At 44.7% G+C, this 7,792-nt stretch overlaps 1 protein-coding gene across 1 annotated transcript; it reads right to left on the reverse strand.

The window, feature by feature from the left end:
- Window positions 1-3,595: 3,595 nt before the first annotated feature.
- Window positions 3,596-7,478, reverse strand: TMEM225 (transmembrane protein 225). Its single transcript, XM_036449006.2, has 4 exons — window positions 7,039-7,478; window positions 5,789-5,935; window positions 5,386-5,520; window positions 3,596-4,108 (listed from the first exon to the last, which is right to left on the reverse strand). The coding sequence occupies exons 1-4, from the start codon at window positions 7,211-7,213 to the stop codon at window positions 3,864-3,866; spliced, it is 702 nt and encodes a 233-aa protein (XP_036304899.1). The 5' UTR covers window positions 7,214-7,478; the 3' UTR covers window positions 3,596-3,863.
- Between the last annotated feature and the right edge of the window lie 314 nt (window positions 7,479-7,792).

Below are 7,792 nucleotides of genomic sequence, written 5' to 3' on the forward strand. Positions count from 1 at the left end.
AGTTGCTAACTCTAAACAATATGTTTTATTTTTCTAATTTATTTATTTCAGAGAAACAGGGAGAAGTAGAGAATGATAGAAACATCCATGATGAGAGAGAATTCCTCCCCCCCCACCCCCCCGCCCCCCAAAGAATTACCGAGTATGCAAGGCATTTAACCCAGAGTTTTTAACAGATGCCAAGCGGTATTAAGGTAGATACTTCACATGACAGTTTTACATTAGTTTAGGCTTCTCAGCAATAGGCCTTTTTGTCTCTTTCTCCTTGCTCCTGACAATGAGGCCTTTACCCTATCTTTTGGAGAACCGCCCATCTCTGTCCCACTGTATACCCTGTACCTTCATCACAGTGGTTGCTATGTGACTCAGCCAAACACACCAGATATGCATCTGGAGCGGAGGTAGCAGGAGGGAAGGCAGCTGAGGCTGAGTCACCGGGAGGCAGTGTCCAGGGGCTGCTCCCTAATCCTAACTACTGAGCCACCCATCCCCCAATCCACCCTAGTGCCCATCCCTGCATAGGCCCAGTTCCCATCAATCTACAACCACATAACTCACCATAGTTCACATGGAGGATGCGAATGCTGCAAAGGCGGTTTTTGCTCACGTGTTCGATGTCTGCTTCAGTTCACAATGTCATCTTGAGTTCTTTTCGTCCTGACAAGAAGAAACATTTGAAGAGGAGACTCAGTCCAAAGCATTTTACTTTTTTTTTTTTTTTTTAAATTCTCTAATAATCAGAATTGCCAGGCCATGCATGCATTTTTGCCAGGACCTGCCCCTCCCTCCAACCCCCCCAATTAGAAAAGGGTCCGAGGTGTAATCTTACCATATTCCCGTGGCAGGAAAATGGAGAAAACGGAGACTAGGAAGTCTGCAGCTCGCTGTCTTAAAGTGTTAACTAAAAGGTTTAGAGCGTGACTCCTTTTTTTCTTAATGTGGGCAAAATTAATATAAAAGCCCATCTCCTTCTCCGTGGAAAAATGGGTGGACATTTTCAAAACCGGTATTATCGTATCTTCCTTCAAAGCCAGCAGCAAGGTATTTTCAAGGTAATTTATTCTCACAATTTGGATACCCATATGATTCAAAATGACCAGGGACATGCAAATTAGATGAAGAGAGACATATAGGAAACCCTAAAGATTCAGTGTCACTCTGTTCATCTAGTGTAGCCATAGACAGCAGGGAAAGCCATACTAAAATTTTGACAATATGCCCTGACCGGTGTGGCTCAGTGGATAGAGCGTTGGCCTGTGGACTGAGGGGTCCCAGGTTCAATTCCGGTCAAGGGCATGTACCTTGGTTGTGGGCACATCCCCAGCGGGGGCCGTGCAGGAGGCAGCTGATCGATGTTTCTCTCATCCATGTTTTTGGCTCGCTCTCCCTCTCCCTTCCTTTCTGTGAAATGTCAATAAAATACATTAAAAAAAATTTTTTTTTGACAATATGATTGAAATGTGTGCAGCGACCATCTGAAGTGGTCAGGTGCCCCACGAATAGCCCTTACGATGATTAGATGTACATAGAAGAAAGGGGCCTTCCAGGGGGAAACATGTGTGAAGAAGACTCATGATACGAAGATGGTATTTGCTCACGTGTTTGATGTCTGCTTCGGACACAGAGGCGCTGTTTTCCAAGCCAAATCACAGTGTCATTTGGTACACACATGGCTGCCCACTGGCTGTTGATTTACATACTTGATGGCATGGTGATAGAGTATTTGAAGTCCTTAATAAAATATGCCAAGTCATTCACAGTGTCGGGCAAAAGCATAAATCAATGTGGAAGAGCAAGGCCATTCTAGGCAGCCTCCTGCCTAATGATGACACATCACGGTCGGAGGCCGTGCTGAGCTGTACCCAGCACTCAGGGCACAGCCCCGGATGACTGATGTTCTTTCTCTCCTGTTCACAGATGCTGGGGGGAGTCTGCAGGAATTGTTTGCCATTACAAGTCCGCATCAACCCATCAGCCATGGCTCTAACTTACCCAAGCCCTAGCTGCTTTGGCTTAGTAGATAGAGCATCCGCCCACAGACTGAAGGGTCCCAGGTTCGGTTCCCGGCCAAGGGCACATGCCTGGGTTGCAGGCTGGATCCCCAGTAGGAGGCAGCTGATCAATAATTCTGTCTCATTATTGCATCATTGATGTTTCTATCTCTCTCTCCCTTTCTCTCTGAAGTTATATATATAATCTTTAAAAAAATAAAATAAATAAAATAAATAAAGTTACTCAAGACTTGTTGACAAGCAGGACTTAAACCTGAGCCCAGGAGGACATTCTTCATGTCCACTATAGCTTTAAAAAAAATTAAAAAAAATTTTCTTCTAGCTGAAACCGGTTTGGCTCAGTAAATGGAGCATTGGTTTGCAGACTGAAGGATCCCAGGTTTGATTCAAGTCAAGGGCATGTACCTTGGTTGCGGTCGATGTTTCTCTCACATCAATGTTTCTAGCTCTCTATCCCTTTCTCTTCCTCTCTGTAAAAATCAATAAAATATATTTTATTTTTAAAATTAAAAAAAATATATTTTATTGATTTTTTACAGAGAGAAAGGGAGAGAGATAGAGAGCCAGAAACATCGATGAGAGAGAATCATCGACCAGCTGCCTCCTGCACACCGCCCACGGGGGATGTGCCCGCAACCAATGTACATGCCCTTGACTGAAATCGAACCCGGGACCTTTCAGTCCGCAGACTGATGCTCTACCACTGAGCCAAACCGGTTTCAGCAATAAAATATATTTAAAAAAATTTTTTTTCCTTCTAACTTTCCATTCTTTCATGTATCTCAAATGTTCCTTACAGGATGCAGTTTGTTATTTTGTAAGCTCTTTGAGAAGGTTCTATTAGCAAATGTTATTTCACATCCTTGGTAATGGCATAGCATACAATTCTTGATTGACAGTCATTTTCTCACATTCTGCACTTTATATAGATCTACCTATCTATCTATAGATCTATATAAAGTGTGTCCATGTTAGGGACCAGTAAACTGTTAGGATACTTTTTTTAAAATTAAGGATGACTTACTAATCGCAATTTTCATACGTCATATAGATTTTGAAGCTATTTTACTAGGCTCACATAGATTTAGCATTTTAATATTTTCCTGTTAAATGGGCCCTATCATCTTTATAAAATGACTTTTGTATCTCCTAATTCCTACTGTTAACATTCACTTAACCTAAATTAACATAGACATACCAGAATTTTTGTGGGCCTTGTTTCTCAGTATTTTTGTGACATACATTTTCCACTCCTTTTGTTTTTCTTTAAAAAACTATTGGATCTGCTGGGGTGACATTAGTTAATACAATTATGTAGACTTATCATGGGGAACAATTCATACATTTTATAAGTGTCTAATCACGGTGCTGTACACATGAAACTAACATAAAATAATATTTACTGAATGCCAACTGTAATTGGAAAAAAAATAAAGCTCATAGGGCAAATTGGTAAAATTTCATAAAGTTGGACGATGTGTGCACAGGTTGTTATATTATTTTGTATTCTTTGTGAATGTTTGAAACATTTCACAAAATAAACAAAACCCAGAGGGTGTTATAGACATTACTCTAAATCCTTGTGATGTACACGATGAACAATACAGCAAATATTCATTCTGCAATATTTATTACCTTCTAACAAATGCTATTCAATGGTGACTTCCAATAGAAAAAAACTAGTTCAGTAGGTAAAGGATTTTTTTTTTAAAGCCATAGTCTGGGTTTTCTGACCGATTTCCAACCAGGTCATGGTCATTTTACAGACAACATGGTTGAACATCCACCCGGAAATGTGCACACGAGACTGTTTTCCTTAAGACGAGCACAGGTGAGTGATGGATGATCCACTCATAGAGCCCAGGTCACCCGGCGTTTTTGGATTTGGGTGGGTTTTGGGATATCACTATTCCTGGATTCCTGAGAGCGGACACGGACAATGCTAGGTGGAGGCGGGGGGGTCTCTGGTAAGGAAATAACTTGGATAGAACTCCCAGACTGCATTCTGAAATCACTCCCTTGGCTGGCGGTTTCGGTTTCGGAGGGGAGACTGCTGTCTGTGGCGCGGCGCTGGTACTCCAGGAGAGAGAAGAATCCTGTGGGAGAGAGGAGCCAGGGGAGGGCGACAGAGGAACGGATGTCTCATGAGATATTTCCCTCTGTGTCGGCAGAGAGACTCAGAGAGATGCCGACCCAAAGCCCAGGGATGCTCTTTTGAACCGCCCCTCGCCCCAAGACATTTGGAGGGGGGAGGTCGGATGCTTCGGTGGGACAGACTAAAACTGGGGGCGGAAGAGTTTCAGTCCTTCTCTACCGACACACAACGGAGGGCTCTTTTTGAAAAGGGACATGGCGTCTGAGCGAGGGATTTCTAAACGAAATGTTAAAACTCTTTCAGAGCCATTCGTCGGTACGGCTCAGTGGATAGAGGTAGGCCTGCAGACCGAAGGGTCCCAGGTACCTTTCCGGTCAAGGGCATGTAGCCTGGTTGCAAGCTCCTGCCCAGCCTGGGCCCTGGTCAGTGGCTGGGCAGGAGGCAACCAGTCGATGTGTTTCTCTCACATCGATGCCTCTCTCTGTCTTTCCCTCTCTCTCCCACTTTCCCTAAAAAATAAAATTAAAAAAAATAAAAAAAATAAAAACTAAATCAACGGAAAAATATTCTCGGTTGAGGATGAACAAAAAAAAACAAAAAGAAAACCACTTTTAGCTGAAACCGGTTTAGGTAGAGCCTCGGCCTGCAGACTGAAAGGTCCCAGGTTCGATTCCGGTCAAGGGCATGTACCTTGGTTGCGGGCACATTTCCAGTAGGGGGAGTGCAAGAGGCAGCTGATCAATGATTCTCTCTCATTGATGTTTCTAGCTCTCTATCCCTCTCTCTTCCTCTCTGTAAAAAAAAAATCAATAAAATATATTAAAAAGAAAGAAAGAAAAAAAGAAAGAAAGAAAACCACTTTTAGAAAGAAGGGTGTCCAATGTTGGAGGCTGAACATTTAGTATTAGAGATTGCTTTTGTCTGATCTAAAACTGCCTTGGGGTGACACTGTCCCGCCCCCCCGCCCCAACACCTACATGAACGTTCCATGCTATGCATGCTCTTTAGTCTACCCTGAGATGGGGAGGGTGTGAAAGACGGTAGCAAAGGTGGAGATAAGGAGCTGCCCTCTTAGGCCGGCACGTTGGCTGCGTCACCCGCTCCTGCTCTCCAGCTCTGTCTCTAGAGGAATTGTCGTCAGAGCGTGAGGCCACTTGGATGTTAGCCCCTTACAATGCAAGGATCGGGACTTTTTCCTCATTCCCTTTTCCCATCCTTTCACTCTATCCGGGAGAGGTTGGTTCTTGTTGACTCATCAAAGGCCCTCAAAACACTCACCGGAGGCAAAATGGAAGAAAATACTTATGTAGGCCGTGGAAATGTTCCAGGTTAAATGGTAGTTCAAGTAGTACACGGATTTGCCTTGCCTGAGCCTTATGTGATACAGGATGAGGGCAGAGATCAGAAGGATCCCTATTGGCCAAACAAAAGGAGGGGGAAGACCCTTGTGAGGACCCGTGATGCTTCTACTCATCTTAACTCCCCCACAGGCCTAATTTCGAAGCCTCCACCCTTGTCTAGAGGCACCTCATCCAAGAACCTATCCCATGTCCATGGATGGTTCCATTCAGGAGCTGCATTATTGGAGCCAAAAATCTGGGAAGGCCATAAGAGTCGGAAACTACGGGTGGGGCTCCGAGTCCACCTCCTCGCCCGTGTGAGGGGAGCCAGGGAGTTTTACCTGTGAAGCAAGTGAGGAAGGCAGCCGTGAAGATGACGCACGCCGTCTGAGGGAACATGTAGGTGTATTCCATTCCCAGGTAGCAGTTGTAGAAGTAGGACAAGCTGAGGACCACAAGCAGCAGGATTCTGACCACTTCCATGTCACCTGTTGGAAAGCAGGCGCTATCTTGAGAGAGAGACAGATGTTTCTTCTGGGCTCATTCCCCACCTAGGGCCTCACTTCCCTAAGTCAAAAAAGGAAATGGGACTGAAGCCGGTTTGGCTCAGTGGTAGAGCGTCGGTCTGCAGACTGAAAGGTCCCAGGTTCGATTCCGGTCAAGGGCATGTACATTGGTTGCGGGCACATCCCTGGTAGGGGGTGTGCAAGAGGCAGCTGGTCGATGTTTCTCTCTCATCGACGTTTCTAGCTCTCTCTCTCCCTCCCTTTCTCTCTGTAAAAAAAAAATAAATAAAAATATATTAAAAAAAAAAGGAAATGGGGGAGGGGATTTGATAATGTAATCCAGACAGAAGCAGTGTGTGTGTGTGTGTGTGTGTGTGTGTGTGTGTGTGATGAAGAAGCAGGAAACCATGAGCCGAATGGGAGGGAGAACCCAAAGAAACCGTTTCTATTTTGGTATCTCTGTAAGCTCCTTTCCTCCTCCTTCCCTTTCTCAGAACTCGTTTCTTAGGAAACGCTCGAATTTCTCCTGTTCGCCTCTGCTGTCAGTCTAACCAACTTCCCTTGTTGCCCGTTGCCTTTCTTTTATACCCTTCTGTTCTTGCTGTGCTGGGTCACCCTGCTGCTACTGCCAAAACTTCTCAACTGTCCAGCCAGGAAATCTGTGAATGTTCAATACGTCTCCAAAACATCAGAAATGGCAAGATTTTTGGACTCTGCCGTGGCTGCATTGATTATGAAAGGGGGCTCACTGCAGCCCGAGGAAATGGCACCAACAAATAACGAGTAAGCTGGTATGGTAAATGGAAGTCAAGGAAAGGTGAACCTTCCCTCTCCACCCCTCTTCCAAGGGCGGTGGTTGGCAAACTCATTAGTCAACAGAGCCCAATACCAATAGTACAATGATTGGAATTTCTTCGGAGAGCCCACATTTTTAAACTTCAACTTCTTCTAACGCTACTTCTTCAACATAGACTCGCCCAGGCTGTGGTATTTTGTGGAAGAGCCACACTCAAGGGGGGCCCAAGAGCCACGTGTGGCTCGAGAGCCTCAGTTTGCCAACCACGGGCCTAGGGCATCGTTCTTACCTTTTGGCCAAATAGTACTATATTTCCATGGGCTGTGGATTTTTACGTTTTTTCCGGTTTCAATATTTAGTCTAACCCAGTCATCGACCAATATTCCTAATGCCAAGAAGACTAAGGAGCAAGAAGAGATGAACAAGTTGATCGCCTGGAGGTTTCTAGATGTTAGGTGCATCATGGCAAGCAAAGAGTTCAAGCGGAGACCACCACCTGAATCTCACATGCCTCTCTTCGGATTTGATTAGTCATCGGAAGAAGGGAAAAATCTAGACGTTTAGTGATCCCTGAAGGCATTGGCTGGGGCGGAAGCTGAGATAGCCTATGGGACCACTCCTATATTGGGGCCAGACTGCTGTCAGGGATGCTAACTGTCATGGAATCATCTGTTGGTTTGACCCTAGACCCTGGGGCCTGCTTCAGTGGAAGGAACAAAGAGGCCCAGGAGTTCTGAGGAAGCTATCAGCTATACAGGGAGATATGCTATCACACGCAGAGATGATTATCAGATACACGGGTAACTAAGACTTGGAAATAAGTTAAACATGCATGACTAAGGAGGTCTTATTTTATTTTATATGTATTTTATTTTATTGATTTCAGAGAGGAAGGGAGAGTGGGAGAGAGAGATAGAAACATCAATGATGAGATAGAATCATTGATCGGCTGCCTCCTGCTCGCCCCCTACTAGGTACTGAGCCCGAAACCCTGGATTGTGCCCTCTAGTTTATTTATAAAGTGCAGCCAATTATTTGTTAGA

This window comes from Pipistrellus kuhlii, unplaced genomic scaffold (genome assembly GCF_014108245.1).
Source record: "Pipistrellus kuhlii isolate mPipKuh1 unplaced genomic scaffold, mPipKuh1.p scaffold_m20_p_20, whole genome shotgun sequence".
Taxonomy (NCBI): domain Eukaryota; kingdom Metazoa; phylum Chordata; class Mammalia; order Chiroptera; family Vespertilionidae; genus Pipistrellus; species Pipistrellus kuhlii.